Source organism: Pyrus communis, chromosome 1 (assembly GCF_963583255.1).
Source record: "Pyrus communis chromosome 1, drPyrComm1.1, whole genome shotgun sequence".
Classification (NCBI taxonomy): domain Eukaryota; kingdom Viridiplantae; phylum Streptophyta; class Magnoliopsida; order Rosales; family Rosaceae; genus Pyrus; species Pyrus communis.
The window spans coordinates 19317505-19334298 of record NC_084803.1 but is presented as its reverse complement, the minus strand read 5'-3'; the positions used below and the strand labels follow the sequence as shown (position 1 = coordinate 19334298).

Sequence of the window (16794 nt, the reverse complement as noted above, 5' to 3'; positions counted from 1 at the left end):
TGACAAAAGATTTTCGCCTTCGGATTTAGTGAGTCGAGCCAAACAAGTTTAAGTAAAGGATTTGGACATGCAATCAGGTTTCAGATTCTTTTTTTTTTTTTTTTTTTTTTTTTTTTAATTTGGAATTTTATATAAACTAGTCTTTAATCTCATGTTTCAAGTGTTCTTGACTTCAATCATGTCATTTGGAGGTTCAATCGAGATTAAGGAGCCAGCTTGGAGGAATTTAGGTAAGCTATAAGCTTATATATTGTTGCTGTCAAGTTTTGGAGAGGAATTCAGGCAAGCTATGGAAGCCTTTGAAGCTGGGCAGTGACTTGGCTTGAAGGCTAGAACTTGGAAGGGAATGGCGAAGGCACAAAGGGGGGAATCTAGGTAGTGGCTTGAAGGCTGGCTTGTCTTCTTGAGCTGATTCGTGGGGGCTCTAATAAGGTTAATTTGGACGAGTGATCCCCTACATGTTAGTTTTTCTTTTTTTTAGTACATTGATATTTTTACATTAAGAGAAGGAGGATTACAGCTAAGCTACACAATGGACAATCTAATTTGGTATTGATAGAATTTTTACTGTCTATACAAATAGGGTCAAAATCACATGAAATACTTGCAAGAATGCAATGATATTGTAGCATCGATGCTCATGCAAGGTTGTTCTCTCCTCAAGGACTATTTTAATAATTTATGTAAAAACAATTCCTAATTAACTACTTAGAATTAAAAATTGAGAAAAGAGATTTTGGAATTGGATAATATTAAAAACGAATTTTAATTAAAAATAAATATGATAGAAGAAAAGAGTCTTAAATACCAATTTAGAAAAGCACTAGGGTTTCACAATCACCTAGCAATGCTATGAATTTTTACCAATTACTTATGATCTACACATGCCACTTTGAAGGTTAGGTTTTCCTAATATATATTCTACTTGGAACCTCCAACATAAAACGTATATCTAACATGCAATCCGTCCGGACGTTCAGATCAAATCTGAACATGAAAAACTCATTATGCTTTATGAAAACCCTTTGAAAAACCATGCAACCCTTAAGACCTAGTGTTCATCTTAAGTGAAATTACAATTATTAATCACAAGAAGCTAGTGTCAATTTCAGGGAATCTTCCGACCAAAATTGCATCAAATTACTTTTCTAATTATCCTAATGGTGGCCAAGCATTAAGACAATTAGATAGTTTAAAACAGTGATCAATAATTCAAAGCATGCATACAATCAATCATAAGCAATTAAATAAAAATTACATATTCATGCTAAGGCTCAAGGCTTCGCCCTAGCAAAACGGATTAGTTACGCATAATCATAATCAAAATCATAGAAAATATTATTAGCATGAATAAGAATGAAAACACCTTGAAGTAGAAAATCTAAAAGCCTTTGAAAACCCTAGAAAGTTCTTCGTCTCCCAAATTGCATAAAAGAAAGCATGCCTAACCCGAGCACCGGCCAAACCTTTTAAAATGCCCATCCTAGTCGCACAATCCTAAGAGTAAAATAAAAATAGACTTTTGTTCCAACTAGGAAACTAAATAATAATAAAGTATCTTAGAAAATAAAGTCCTAATTAAGATAGGAGAATCTGCCAAGTACTTGTTCAACCATGTTTTAGCCTTAAATATTCTTCAAACCCGACCCATGATAGCTTGTTTTGAAGATCAGGACGTTTTGAACGCATATACAGAAGGCCACGAACCCATCCGATGTCATCTTGGGCTCTAAAAATTCAATTCAAGTCCAAAACGTCACTATTGCTACACCGCGCATCGTTCTTTTATTTTATCGCCAGAAAATAACCGCTTGGTAGAAAATCTGATATTTTGACACGATCAAGCCAAGTGACTCATGAACATCCTCCAATTGGAATTACTCCAAAATTCATCCATTTGGTCATGTTTTGCTCCAGAGGAAGTCGTAAGTCCTTTATTGAAAATACAATTTAAAATATCAAAATTCTTCCAAAATATTAACCAAAATATACTAAGAATAGGGTTAAATATATAATAAAAAATCTACTCATCAAGTATAAAATTCGTCATCCATGAAATTTGAACCTAAGATCTCTCACTTCCAAGTGAAGAGGAATACCAACAGACTGTAGTACTGAATGACCCCATATGTCAGTTTTATTTATTTATTTTTTTAATGAATACAAACGACGCCGTTCTACTTAAGGGCTCTTCCTTTTTCCACGTCTAACACGACGCTATTAGGCTTTGGGTTTTCAGAAAACTGAACCTCCATGCACAGTGCTTGCACAGCAGCAGCAGAAAACAGGGGTTCATTTCCGACGAGAGTAGGGGCGAATACTCACTCCTAGGCTTCATTTTTAGCGAGGGGAGGGGCGGTCGCCCCTCCTTGCACCTATGTAGCTTCGTCCTTGACCACTGCAAGTGGTCTAGTGGAAATAAGGTAGAATTCCAAGTCAGATATATTTGTGGACTTGGGTTTGAGGCAAGAAGCGGGGAAAAAACAGGTGATTCTTTGGTTGAAAACTTTGGAATGATGTGTGCTATTTGATGTGGGCTAGGAGTGAGCCTGAAATGCCTTTAGTCTTTTCAGACCCCACTGAGAATTAGTTTACCTTTCGGAGTGTGGGATATCTCAAAGCTTTGGCAAAAAAAAAAAAAATGAAGGATATACTTCTCAATATACACCAAGCAAAAAATATGCATTTTAGCATATAGTATTCACTAGCTAGGCTGCCTGCGCGTTGCTGCGGTGCTGTACTGTTGTATACCTTTGTTCTGTAGAATGGGTGGAGAATCTGTCTATTTTCTTCATATAATGAAAAATCTTCTGGGACAACAAAGAACATAGATATTAGGTTTTTAAATTGACTTTATTCTTCACATTTCTATTATAATGTAGCAAGAAAGAAATTGTAAAACTTTGTAAAATTAAGAGGTTGCTGAGAAAAGTAAACATTATTCTGTAGGAATCAATACGATTGGATATGTAATAGTTGAATAAATAGTGAGGAAGGCAAAATGACGTGATACGCACCATAGTTTGAAGTTCGTCGGTTGAGAACGAGTTACAATAATGGTCCATGCATAGATATTTTCTAAGGTCAAACTGTCAACAAACAATTGTTTCATTAGTAAATGCGTACTGCCTGAAGTTGGGCTCAAAATAATAAGAATAGTTTGCTAATGATGATAAAAGAGAGATTGGCGTATAGGACCTTTAGTGTTTCACTGAAAAGAATGTAATGAATTTATCCATTGGATAAATATCAAGCCATTCAACATATTTCATTGAAAATTGACACAGTTTAAAGGCATTACTCTAAACATGCTTTGCAAGTAATGAAAACCTGACCAAATTGATATCAATCACAGATCCAAATGAATGTTAAATAATGAAGCAAAACACTTAAAACGAATATGGTTTAACAGGTTTAAAAATTGTGTGCTAAACCTAATCATGAAGGAAACAGTGAAAAAAAAAATGAAAAAAAATAGGTAAAAATGAAGGAAAAGCAGAAAAAAAAAGAAAAAAAAAGAGGTGAATACATTTGTTTTCCCTGTGAGGTTTTTGGGTCGATGGAATTTTTGTGTACAGAACAATGGGATCGATTAAATTTTGGTTCTTGTGGTTTAAGACCAATCCCACCTCAAAAAATAAGAGTAAATTTGCATTGATACCACAAATGATAAAATTGGATAAGTTATATACGTGGATGGTTACAGAGTTATGGGCTGACCTGGTTCATGAAGAAAAATAAGAAAAACTTAAATATTGACAAAAAAGATGAAGTTTTTTTATGCTGTAAGTAACCATATTAGTATCTATTGAATAAAGGTTTTTTTTTTTTGTTTTTTTGTTTTTTTAAGAAATGCAAAAGGAAAAATTGTTGAAAAAGAGATTAAAAGTTGAGAGTGATCAATGCTATACCTTGAAGACGGCGAATAGACGCAGTTCTTTCAGATTGATTTTAATTTGGCTATAGGCAACTGAAACAGATCAAATTGTAAACATTTTGCACCGAGGATTGGATATGGAGAGACACAAATATTGTTTCCAATGAATAAAAGTGAGTGCAAATATAATCGTTTCATATACAATAAGGTAGGGAAAACGACGGTCTACATATTGGGATCTGATGATCATATGTTAAGAACAATATATAATGGTGATTAATACAAAATTGTTGTTGCTAGTGGTTAAGATTGAAACAGAGAGGTAAAACATACTGATGCTAAATTTGATTTTAAAGGTTGGTAACAATCATGGAATGATGCTGGATATGATTATAGCCCGTGACAAAGTTACTTTTATAATCATTTACTAGCTAAGATTGCAATCATGGTATAGTTAAAGGCTTTATACGTTTTTAGAGCCAATTAAGTTCGGTTCCAATGCGTATAGAACGAAAATAAAATGTTGGGGTTAACATTGAACAATTTAAAGATTAAATTGGTTAGAACAGTTTAAAACCAAAGATATCGCTTGAGAATAGATTGGGTGATCAGATTATCCAACGAAATATTATAAACTGAGAACAATGGGTTGCACAAAAGTGAAAGAGAAGTGGATAAAAATGAAAAAAAATATAAAAAAAAGGCAGGCAGCAACAAAAGTAACAGAAAACTAACAACGCAAAATACTTGATACATTGAAGACTAAATGTCTAAACGGATTATATACCTTAAATAAACACCGGTGCTTCTTGAAAGTGAAGAAGAATGAAATCAGTCAACTATATCAACCATCTGATTACAGAGACAAAATCTGCAGGATCACAAAAAGAGAATTTAAATGTAGAATTTATCTGTAAATCAAAAACTCAAAAAAGAAAAACAATGAATAAAAAAATTGAGGTACTTCAAGAAAAGAATCCTTACCAAGCTCAAAGCCCTAATGTCTAATCTAAATTAGAGAACACTAACCCAGATGACAAAGTACTACACATTTCTTATGAAATTACTTTGTGGTGGAGGCTATATATATAAGTGATAATTTCAGTAACCTGTTGCTGAACCTCCGTTTATCAAAACATAATAAAGTAAAGCACATAGAAAAGGCATCGTTAAATCTTCCTAACTATAAAGTACCTGAACATTTTTTTACTCACACCAGGGACATCACAAAGTAAAGGAACTAATAGCCCAACTAATTGGTTAATGTCCTGTAAACCTTCCACTTGTTGTTTATATGAGATATGGTTGCAACAAAAATAAATATAGTTAAAATAAATTCAACCAATATGGCATGGAAACCATGGGAATTGATCATATGAACCGAGTCAATTGACCGAAAAACACAACACAAAACGCATCAAACCGCCAAGAAACAGAACAAATTGATGTCCAAATTATGGGTAAACAACACACACAGAGACTTAAAAATTAATAGAAAAAAACAGTGACAATTTATCAAAAATACACCCAAAGAGTTGGCTGAAATGAGATACAGATTATGCAAGCATTCATAAAGTAACATGAATAAATAGAGGACAAATTAACAACTCACCCCATTGAAATCAATCGAACACCATAATCTTCAACTATATTATGCAAGCATTCATAAAATAACATGAATAAACAAAGGACAAATTAACAACTCACCCCATTGAAATCAATCGAACAACGTAATCTTCAACTAACAAAACAAACGGTGAAAATTTAGAAAAAGCAAACATGCAAGAATAAAAAATAAGTAAAACCAAACACCAAATCAATACAAACCCCAAATTTATTTTATTTTATTTTCCTCCAATCAAACACCAAAATCCAAATGGATTTGGCCCCAAATGAGCTCTAATTTCTCACCATCCCAAGTATACTCAAAGATTCTACCTCCATCCATTACTTAAAAATTAGAAAGTTTAAAAAAAAAAAAAACATAAAAAAAAATAGAAAAAGAAAATGAAAAGTGTACCTCATGCCGCTGCTCTTGAAAAGCCATAAAAATTAGATCACCCTAAATACCAAGCAAATATATAAACAATTCAATAATCACCAAAGAGAAATCCACCATGCATGAAATAAAGAAATTAAACAAAAAAAATACAGAAAAAAGAAAAGGGTACCTCATACTTCTAGTTCCAGTCCTGGAGAGCCAATTTTGGGATTTTTTTATTTTTATTTTTTATAGAGAAAGTGGAATTGGACAGAGTGGAATGAGAGAGAGACCCCAGTTGCCCAGATTTTTCTTTCCCTTCCAGACGACCAACGTGTACAGAAACCCCAAGAGAGCACCACAACTAGCACACAAATAAGATGTAGGATGGTATCTTTCTCCAGTTGGTGGGAGCTTTAACATGATGCAGTGTGCAATCAAAGTAAAGGACCATTTGACATGAAGAGGTTCGAAACGAAGCAAAATGCTGTGAGAGAGAGAAAGAAACACGGAAGAAAAGGTGGAGAAGAAGTGAAGTCAGCGATGAAAGACGCGTAACCAACAGGGGCAAAAACGACTTTCCACTGCAAAAAAAGAGGAAACAGAATGGCAATCAAAGAGAAACTGAGGGCAAATCTGTCCGCACACTATAGATCAATAGTAACCCAAAACTGGATTTTAGTATATGTTACTAGATAGTAATGCATGCGTGTTGCTACGGGATTACAAATTGACTTTCTAGCAATGTATAAACTTGGGTTAGCATCAGTGTAACATTGACCGATCTAACAAAATTACCATAACAAAGAAAATAATTTTATTTGCTATAGAAAAATTATTGTTTTGATACCTTACAAAGGTAATTTGTTCAAAAAGTTGAAAGCAAGCGGTTTTCAATCTTGAAATTCCACATCATCCTTTGACAAATAGCGATCATCATCGGATAGAACTATTGTACCATCTAGAGGAGAGAAAAACTGATAAGTTACTAAGATATTCTCATACAAAAAAGAAACACACTTGAAATTGAATGAACTAAATATTCAAACATGGTAAGTAGATCATGGGGGATAATCTATCATTTTTGGCCAAGTGAGGAATATCTTGAATACTGAGAGAGAAAAAAGTAATTCCACATCATTTTGTGATACCTATTGGGTTAGTCTTGTATTTCACTCTATTCATAAAATCGACTACTAACATGGTTACAACCTTGCCAACATCACCTCTAGTATTGGGTGTCCATTTAAGTTAACTTGAATTTCTCCTTCAATCTTGGCTATACATAATGCTTCAGTTTAATTTTTACCACAAAAAAATTGTGTCTAAATGGGTTTTACAGATGGATGATAAAACTGAAATTCAGTAGAATTGAAGACAACGAAAATTGAGTATTATTTACCATAAACTGACTTGCAAATTTAAATGCAAAAATAAAAATGAAGAGACTTCGCTTCATCATGTTTACCAAAGAAATAAATAGCAACGAAAATAGTATGATTTGGTGAACCTTACCTTTAACTTATTCTGACAATATGGCATTAAAGGTTGACTGAACAAAATTTGCGAGTAATGAGGTTGTATAAGTCTGAAAAATTAAAGCCACTATCATACAAAGGTTAATAAGAAAAATCCAATCCAATAATCACATATGTCTGTGAAGTGTATTTTAGTTTAGAAAACATGTATGCATTTAAAAAGGTGAGAGAGAGAGAGAGAGAGAGAGAGAGAGAGAGAGATGAACTTTCCTGCGGAAGGCAAAGGTTCGGGGCTGGACAAAGAGTTTTAGAGATTTGTACATGAGTTTTCTGGTGAAGCTCATACATTCATTATTGAAATTCATATAATTATAAACTTATAGAACAGAGTAAAAGAATTCTAAGATAAAAAAAATAACAATTAACTTAAAATGATTGCAGATTTGCAAGAGAAATTGAAGCGAAATTGTTGAATAATGCTTATGAAGCTATTTGAAGTGCTGCCAATATTTTCTTTAGCTTTGTATATACTTTTTTTTTTTTGTAAAGATATATGAAATTTGAATTTAAAATGTTTGAGAAAAAGAAAAAAAAAAAAAAAACCAAAAGCAATATTAACTTCACAGACTCGATATTTTATCTATTGTGTTTGTTTTTCTCCAGCAAATGCAAAGATCATTTTTGTGCAAGGAGTTCGTCAAAATCTTTATTAATTTCTTGAATAATGTCTACAGTGCATACAGAGAGAATTGAACTGCACAGCCTAAGACATTTGATCGATTTCATTCGACAAAACAAATCCTTCTTTAATTCTCTCTTAAACTAAGTTTAATAATTAAGCAATAGCCAAAATTCTCACATAATAATCTTCAATTCATTAATAACCCAAATTTTCAATAGACCAAGGGTCTACGTACACATATGATGAATTAAATTGAGGAAAACTAGACAAAGAATGAGCAATAAGGGAGAGAAAGGGAATCAAAACATTTATTTCTACCCTGTGATTCTGTGAGATGGTATGAAGTTATCTTTTCCAATTTTGTGATAAATGGGGGACATCGCAGCAATGATTTGTTAATGTCGTGGGTTTCAATTTGTTCGTAGAAGTAGGGGGAGTCATGAAAAATGTTTATTCTTGCAAGTGGGTAACCGCACCAAAGATGAGAAGAGTTAATGCCAACCCTCAAGAGAATAAAAGTTACTATATCAATGACTTGATCGATCGAATAAGATACTTGTAACTCTTAATTTTTAGTACTAAACTCTTAACAGAATAAGAATTAATAGATCAATGACTTGGAATGAGCTACTTTCATATAAATGTTTAAAACCCAAATGCTATCAAACCAACTCCAAGTTTGAGAAAGTAGTGGAAAAGCGAATTATCAAAATAAGAAGATTTAAACTAAATTAAACATTGTTCTCAACATTATTAGACTTGTAACAAAAAGAAGTAATCGTACGAAAAAGTTTATTGTGAGACTTGCTCTTAGTTGTTCATTTGGATTATTGACGACTGTGAATAATCTTGTGAGACAAAAGAAAAAAAAATGAGATTAAAAAAGCAGGAAAAAAGATATATCAAATTTGTAATTACATGAAAGATAAACTAAATTAAACATTCTTCTCAAGATTATTACACTTGTAACAAAAATATGGAATAGTAACCTGAGAAGAAAAAATTAATCGTGAGTCTTGTTCTTAGGTATTCACCAGACTTACTCCTAGCTCGAGCTGTTTCTAAAAGAGGAAAAATTTACATTATTTTGCAATAAATTGCATCGTAAGAATATTCACGATAATTTCAAAATTGAATTTTGGAGAAAGAGAGGTGAAGTCACCTTGTAACCAGAGACCAAATCCATTTTTTTCCTGATTACCCAAGTGGCAATTGACACACCCAGACCAAAATCAGGGCGTGCCGGCCGTCACACGGAGGTGACGTAACCATGTGCACGTGCGGAAGCTAATAAAACAGTAATATAAAAAAAAGTACGAATAAATAAAAACTAGCATACAAAGTACTAAACAAGTGCTAGCGTAAGTGAGACACAAATTCAGAGCAAGTCGACAACAGTCCAAAAGAAAAGATGCGACAATAGTACACCCGAAGGTGACCCTACGCTGGTGAGTGTTTGTCAGAAAAGCCGGAAGAGTCCTCTGGGAAACCACCGAAACAGCTAAGCAACTAGAACCTGGAGGGGCGCAAAACAAAAGCGTGAGTGGGCAAAAACAAATCTTTTCCAAAACCATTTAGTAAAATACATTCTAACCCCTCGCCGTAAAACCTATATACTTCCCAGAAAATAAACATATGTACGTATGTATAGATATGCCAATCATGCTCAAGAATATGCCATGTCAGAATCTCATAATGGAAATGCAAGTGCTCAGGTATAAATCATATCAATAACATATAAACTGGCAACTGGAGTCACCTAACGTGACCTGTACGGCTGCATATAGAGCTCAAATCTCAAACTCAATAATTGAACCTGCCCACGAGTCGGAACCACCTAAAGTGGTCTGTACGACAGGCCTGGGTGTAACATATATATACGCTCTAGTGCTACGATCACGTGAAGGCTGTGCGAATAATCGCGGGTCACCTACGAGTCGAAACCACCTAATGTGGTTTGTACGACAGGACTCTGCACCTAACTTGGATCCAAGCTGAGCGTGTGGTGCGGGAGGTGAACATCACGTGAAGGACTGTGCCCTACTCTGGGCGGGAGCACTAACACCGGGGGTGCAGGTTATGAGCTCTCTAAGCATCTCAAACCACTACTGAATATAAACATGAATAATACTTACCTGGCACTTACCTGTGCGTCCACAGCACCCAATATGCATATGTATATGTATGCCACTACTAATGCATGTGATGATGCATAAACGCTAATAATAAGGTGCATGGCATAAAACAAATAACCCTTTTTAAACAATTTCTGGGAATATAAATGTATATAGGTATATACGGAAAACCAAAAGCCCACTCACTGGTAAGTGGAAGGGTCATAGCCCCCCTGCCTCGAGTGACCACGCTCGTCCTCGGGATACGTATCACCTATACGCGAAACAACTACAAAAACGTTAATTTTAAAGCACATAACCAACTTCTCGTAATAACTTCTCATACATTGCTCAAATTGGACAAATGAATATACCAACGTGCTCTACACAACCTCAGGATCACAACCATATTTTTAGAAAAAAAATTTCTCCGTCACACGCGCCCCCACGCGCAGGCACGTGCCTGGCACGCTGACGGCGTCAACTGACGCCGTGAGGAATATTCCGTTATTTCTAACGGATTTCGTCAACAGCGTCAGGAATATTCCGTCAAGTCTGACGGAATATTCCGTCTCCTTCCCCGGCGAACCTCCGGTGCCGTCGCCGGCGCCGGAAAACTGGGAAATTTTAAAACCGTGTTTTCTCACTCGTTTCTCAACCATTTTCCACGATTCTTGAACCAAAACGACGCCTAGAACTAGTAGAACAACGATATACAAGTTTCGAGGGCTAAAAATCATGGGATCATACCTATGCAAACTATCCAAAACCGGCCAACTCCGACCACGGTGATCCCAACGTCAAAACTCTGCAAACGAAACACTCCGAGGCTCCTTGGGACACCACCAAGCTACCTACGAGCTTCAAATTTCCAAAAACGTGATGAAATAAGTTTGCATGAATAGTACCCCAAACGGAGCTTGTGAAATCGACGTGAAAACGTCGGAGTTCTCACCTGAAAATGGTACGATCGTGCTCCTCTCAACCTCACGAGTTCGACAGTGTCCTTGGTTCCCTTGATCTGCTAAGGTTTGATGGGTTTGGTGTGGTGTCCGTACGTTCGAAGGAAGAAGAAGAAGGAATGGGAGCACGGGAGAGAGACAGGGAAAAAGACAGGGAGAGGGAGAGTGACAGTGTGTGTGTGTGTGGCCCAACACATGCCAACACCACACAACCAACCAAACAACATAACAAAACGAACTAGGGGTAAAAGGGTCATTTCACATGCACGTTTTAGATAATTTCGGGACGGGATGTCACAGCAATCCAACTTGGGAATCCTATAATCAAATACCCAAATAAAGTTCAATCAAACTTCAGCATGAAATTTTAATTAGAAAAGCACTGAAATGGAAGCAAAAAAGATTGAAACTTGCCTAATGTGATGTGTACAGTTTCAACATCTGCTTGTGAAAAACATATTGATGTGACATGTTGTATGCTGATCTCAGCTTCTCCAAAGTGACATCAGCCGTTGACCACCAGGTAGGTAAAATCCATACGATATCTTACAAACCATGATATAAATTATTGCATCAAACTTGTATCCTAAAAGAAAATTCATACTTCTATATGAACCCAATGTATGATTTTTGCATATACCTTGGTGGATTTATTCTCTGGATGAGTTTCTTGTACTCATCATCCATGTTAAATAAAAAGCTCATTCTAACTCTTGCAGTAAGTCACAAAAAAATGCAAAATAAAATTAGACAAAAGGTTGGTGAGGATAAATAAGAATCAATTGGGGAGATGACTAACCATTCTAACCAGAGTGCTTGAAGACGGTGGTGACATTATCTATGTCGGTAGGTCTTTCCAACTTTCGCCCGATCATGCATATCAAAGAAACGAAAAAGGAGAAAATCATCCAAATATGTAAGACTTTCAGCTTACATGCATCCCAAATTAAGGTTCCAACATCACTATAATTACGGAAATTCAGCTTCCAACATCCCATAAATAATTAAACGAAAATAAAAATAAAAAGAGAGGGAGGAATAATGCATACCAAGGAAAATTAAAAGCTGGAACAGATCAAGGTGTTTGAGGATTGAAGTGAATTGGGATCTGGTCTTCTTTTTTTCCTTGAAATTTCAGTAATTTGTGAGCACCATGCATTTGTATTTATAGTAATTGCCTGCACAAACCTCAATCACCATACAATCTATCACCATTGACATATTGTTCATACAAAATGGGACATTGTGACCTCTCTTTGGCTAGAAACAGTTTTCCAAAGCGAAATCAACTATTGTTAATTATCAGTCTGTTTAGCCAATTCATTGAATTCACATCACCAAAAATTTCAGAATTCATTGAATTCACTACAATTGGGAGAAGTACAAAAACAAAGACAATGGCAGAAATTATCACCATAAGAATTCCACTACGAAAAATCTAGAGATCAAAATCCTTGTTAACAGAATTTAATCACATTAAAAGACATACACTCTCGGTTATAAAAACAAATTTTCCTAAGCAAATTAAACGTAGAAGAAGGGGGAAAAAAGTTTAATTACCCACGAAACACAGGGAACAATTCTATATTTATAGGAATTAAATCACACATAAATAAAATAAAATTAAAACATGGCAACTGAAAAACCCCAACAATGAAAAAAAAAAAAGGAATCCATCACTGTTCTAAACGGGAAATTAAAATTGAAGAGAATCCAACACAAAAAACCAACAAATTCCAAAAATAAATTAAACGAAAAAAATAAATTAAGAGAGAGAGGGAGGAGTAATTCATACCAAGGAAGACAAAACGGAGTTATGTATTAATATATTAAATGGAAACGAAACAGAGTGTTGCATTCAACTTTCACAATATACAAAAATAAAAAATTTGGTTCTACAATACAAAAGCCCCAAAGGGAGAAGCTGCTCACCTTGAGCACATATGGCATATTGACAACCGACGACCTCAGCCGCCAATAAAAAGGAAAGAAAAGATAGATACCAATGAAAAACTAATTAACCATCGATAATCATTTCATTTTAATTTTAATTTTTACTTTTTTATTATAAAGAAGAGGGCTGAGTATGTCTTCCGCGAAGCGAATTTTGTCGATGATGCCCTTGCTAAGTTTGGTCAGAGATCTGAGATCCTCAGAGTCTCATATTTGGATGTTCTCTCTTCCTATGATACTCCGTCAGCTTGGTTGTGGGATAATACTGGTGGTAGTTGCCCTAGGGCTTTCTTTGTGTAATTTATTTTCTTATAAAGAAACAATATTAGTAGGTGTTCCTTTACAAGTTTTTATTTCCTACCTTCTCTTTCGTTTCTCCTGCACCCTCCATCAAAATAACGAGGATGATGCTATTAATACATCTTTTTTTTATCTTCCATACATTCCTTGTTAATTCATGATCTTTGATCATCTTTAATTCATTTGATCCGACGATGAAAATTTAAAAATAGAGCGTAAAAAAAAAATTGTGGATAACACCGCCCAATAATAATTCTTCAAAGTCAAAACAGTTCTAAAGTATGTGATTAAAAAATAAATAAAAATAAAAAACTTCTAGAGGTTGACAAATCTAAAATTTGAGTTTGTCCTAACAATGTATTATTGACCATAGCATGACCCTTTTATCCTCCAACAAGTTTTATGTGCCCTTTATTCCCACTCGGAAGTAGGAGGTGGCATAATTAAAAAAATGGGCATATGTTCCTTGAGTAGCCACCTCTTACGATCATTTGGCTACTCAACAACCACTTGACCCCTATTCAATTGTATTCTCAATTAGCCACCACAAAACAAACAACTTTGTGGGCACTAATATATGTATCACATAAGAATCGCATGTAAAGCGTTTCTCTAATACCACCAGCTAATCATGTGTAGGTCGTGTTTTCTTTACATTGCTTATGCTCTAAAAATTATTATTTGGTTTTTGCCTCCAATGCTAATTATCAAAATTTACTTTCAACATCAAAATAAATCATCAATTTGGCAACATATGCTTCAAACAATTTCTTATTCGCACAACAAAAGCACATGTAGCCGTCAATTTATAGTGTATATGTTCAAGTTGGATCGATAATTGCGAACAATAGTCTTCTTAATAAGTTTTTAAGTCTGAACTTACGCGGTAAGGAGAAAATGATTTTCAAGTCTTACCAACCATCATATTCGTTGTAAATTTTATTTAAACGAGTATTATAATTGAAATTAACACGTTGGGTTGTAAATTTTTATTCGAAGGGCATGGGTCGAACGAGGTAATAATATTCACACCAAACACATATCATGTGAACTTGAGATGAAACATCAATATAGTCAAGAAAAGACACATTTTAAACCCAAACTGCCAAGAAGAAAGACGTGTTCTCCTTTGGCTGTTGACCCAAATGGGTCAAATTCTACGTGTTAGTTAACGAAATTGGAATTGCACACGAAAGCGTTTATGAAACTCAGTTACTCGTTCTTGAATTTTCAAAGTCAAGAAGAAGAAGGGAAGAGGAACAACAAGTTTCCTGGAAAATCTGCAATTTTTCTAGGAAAATATAATCTCAACTATTCAAGTCAATCAAAAAATTTCTGAACAGTTTTATCCACCCACTCGTGGCGCCAATCAGGACCAGACTGTTAAAATCATCTGCTTCTGCCCTACTCTAAATTTACAGTCACTAAAAAGAATCAACGAATACTGTGGTATCTCACAATCTTCAACTCCTCCTCCTCTGTTTTTTTACCTCCGTCGCCTACTCTGCCGCAGAAAATTACCCGATTCTTGAATCACATAATTGTTACCCAATCTTCAGAGAACGACCAATTGCGTTTCTCCTCCGTCGCCAATTGCCGCAACCGATCAGCCGCCGGAACGAAACTCTTTCTCGACGACCAATCGAACTCGGAGTCCAAATTTTTCCCAGACCAATCCACAAATTGTGGAGAAATTTCTGAACTCGCCACCGAAACCCAATCCGGAAAATCGAATGGGCCTCTCGGAGATGCCGACAGCTGCGCCTTCTCCTCCGATAGAACAGTGTGATCATCGCCGGAAACAAACGCGTGCTCAAGAAGCATCTCAGCCGTCCATCTCTGTCTTGGATCCTTCACAAAACACTTGGAAACAAAATCTTTGCCGTCTTCACTCAACTCCTCTGGGATTTGCGGCAACTCGTCGCCCCCAATCCTCATCAGAAGCTTGAACATGTTCACGCCGGGGTTGTGATCCCACACCGGTTTCCCGCTCGCCATCTCCGCCACCAAACACCCGAGAGCCCAGACGTCGGAGCAGGACTCGTATTCATTGTCGTTAACAGATTCCGGCGCCATGTACAGTGGCGTTCCCCTTACTTCGACCTTGTTATCCGATTCCCCTGCTTTCTTCGCCAGCCCGAAGTCGGCAATTTTCGCCGCGCCGTCGCCGAAAACCAGGACATTCTGAAGCTTCAAGTCGCAGTGGACGAACCCTTTTGCGTGGATGAATTCAAGGCCTCTGAGCACCGACTTTGTGTGGCGTTGAACATCAAATTCCGGCAAGCGTCCGCCGTTTCTTTTGAGCTCGTCCGCCAGAGTGCCGCCGCTGGCGTACTCCAGAACCAAGTTGTAGAATTTCTCGCCGTTCTCGACGGAGTGATCGGCGCCGAAGCAGCGGATGATTTGTGGGCAGGAGCCGATTTGGTCGAGGACTTGCTTCTCGTTCTTGAGCGAATCAGAGTAGCCGGATTCAGACGCCTTCACGGCCACCAGCAGCGGAAGATAAGAAGATGGGCTGGTGGGTTTTGCTGTGTAGATGGTGGCGAAGCTTCCCCGGCCGATTTCTTTACCGCGAATCCACTCCATGGATATAGGGTTTAATCAGAGAAAGGTTTTTCCGCTTGAGAGTTTTGGGTTTGCTTTCGAAAGAAGAAAGAAGAAAGAGGAGAGCGAACAGAACAACTCTGAATTAAGCAGCACCTGCATCTGTGGTATTTATAATTGGAACCCTTTTAGGTTATTTATTTATTATTTTTATTTAAATTTTTATAAAATATTTGGGAGTGTGGCTTGGCATTGATATCTTTAAAGCACGTGATAGGCAAGGATTTTTTTGGCCCAACGACTGGTTTACGATCGTGCACTCGTATTCAAACGTGTTTTTATGGAAAGATTTTTACTCGCACACACGCCACACGCGGCTAGATTTATATTTCGATGCCTAAATAACTTAATTGTTACGGGAAACTAACTTTTACATTTTTTTTTTGTCTGTTGGTTTTATGTTATATTCAGTTTTTTGACGTTTCTTGATTGTTTGATTTAAATGTTAAAAACAAATAAAAAGGAGTGCAAGAGAGAGGAACGAGAGTGCGAGAGTTATTATCCTACTATTACTTGCGAAGTCATTACCCTCCTAATACTTGGGCGAAAAGCTATTGCTAGTGCAAAGTAATTTACTGCCAATGCAATTGCGATTTGTTACTTGGGCTGGTTGATTGCTCAATGGGTGACACCAGCCATTTTCCGAGAAGTGGGGAGTCATTTTTTAAGTGTTGTTATCTTTTAATTATATGCATTAAAAAGTCATTAACTTCAAAGAAAGGGATGCTAATAAATTCTGTAGAATTGTACATGATTGGAGAGTAGTGGCCAGAGAGGGGACAGGTGAAGGAAATGACAGAATAAAAAGATCACTAAATCTTAATTAGACTGATTGATTAGTGT

At 36.0% G+C, this 16794-nt stretch overlaps 1 protein-coding gene across 1 annotated transcript; it reads right to left on the bottom strand.

Moving 5' to 3' along the window:
- Nucleotides 1–14238: 14238 nt before the first annotated feature.
- LOC137733223 (mitogen-activated protein kinase kinase kinase 20-like) lies at nt 14239–16506 on the bottom strand. The gene has a single exon (XM_068472378.1). The coding sequence runs from the start codon at nt 15931–15933 to the stop codon at nt 14881–14883; it is 1053 nt and encodes a 350-aa protein (XP_068328479.1). The 5' UTR covers nt 15934–16506; the 3' UTR covers nt 14239–14880.
- Between the last annotated feature and the right edge of the window lie 288 nt (nt 16507–16794).

What these genes read in the sequence shown, in the direction of transcription:
- LOC137733223 (XM_068472378.1), bottom strand. Translation starts at nt 15,933, where the DNA reads ATGGAGTGGATTCGCGGTAAAGAAATCGGCCGGGGAAGCTTCGCCACC.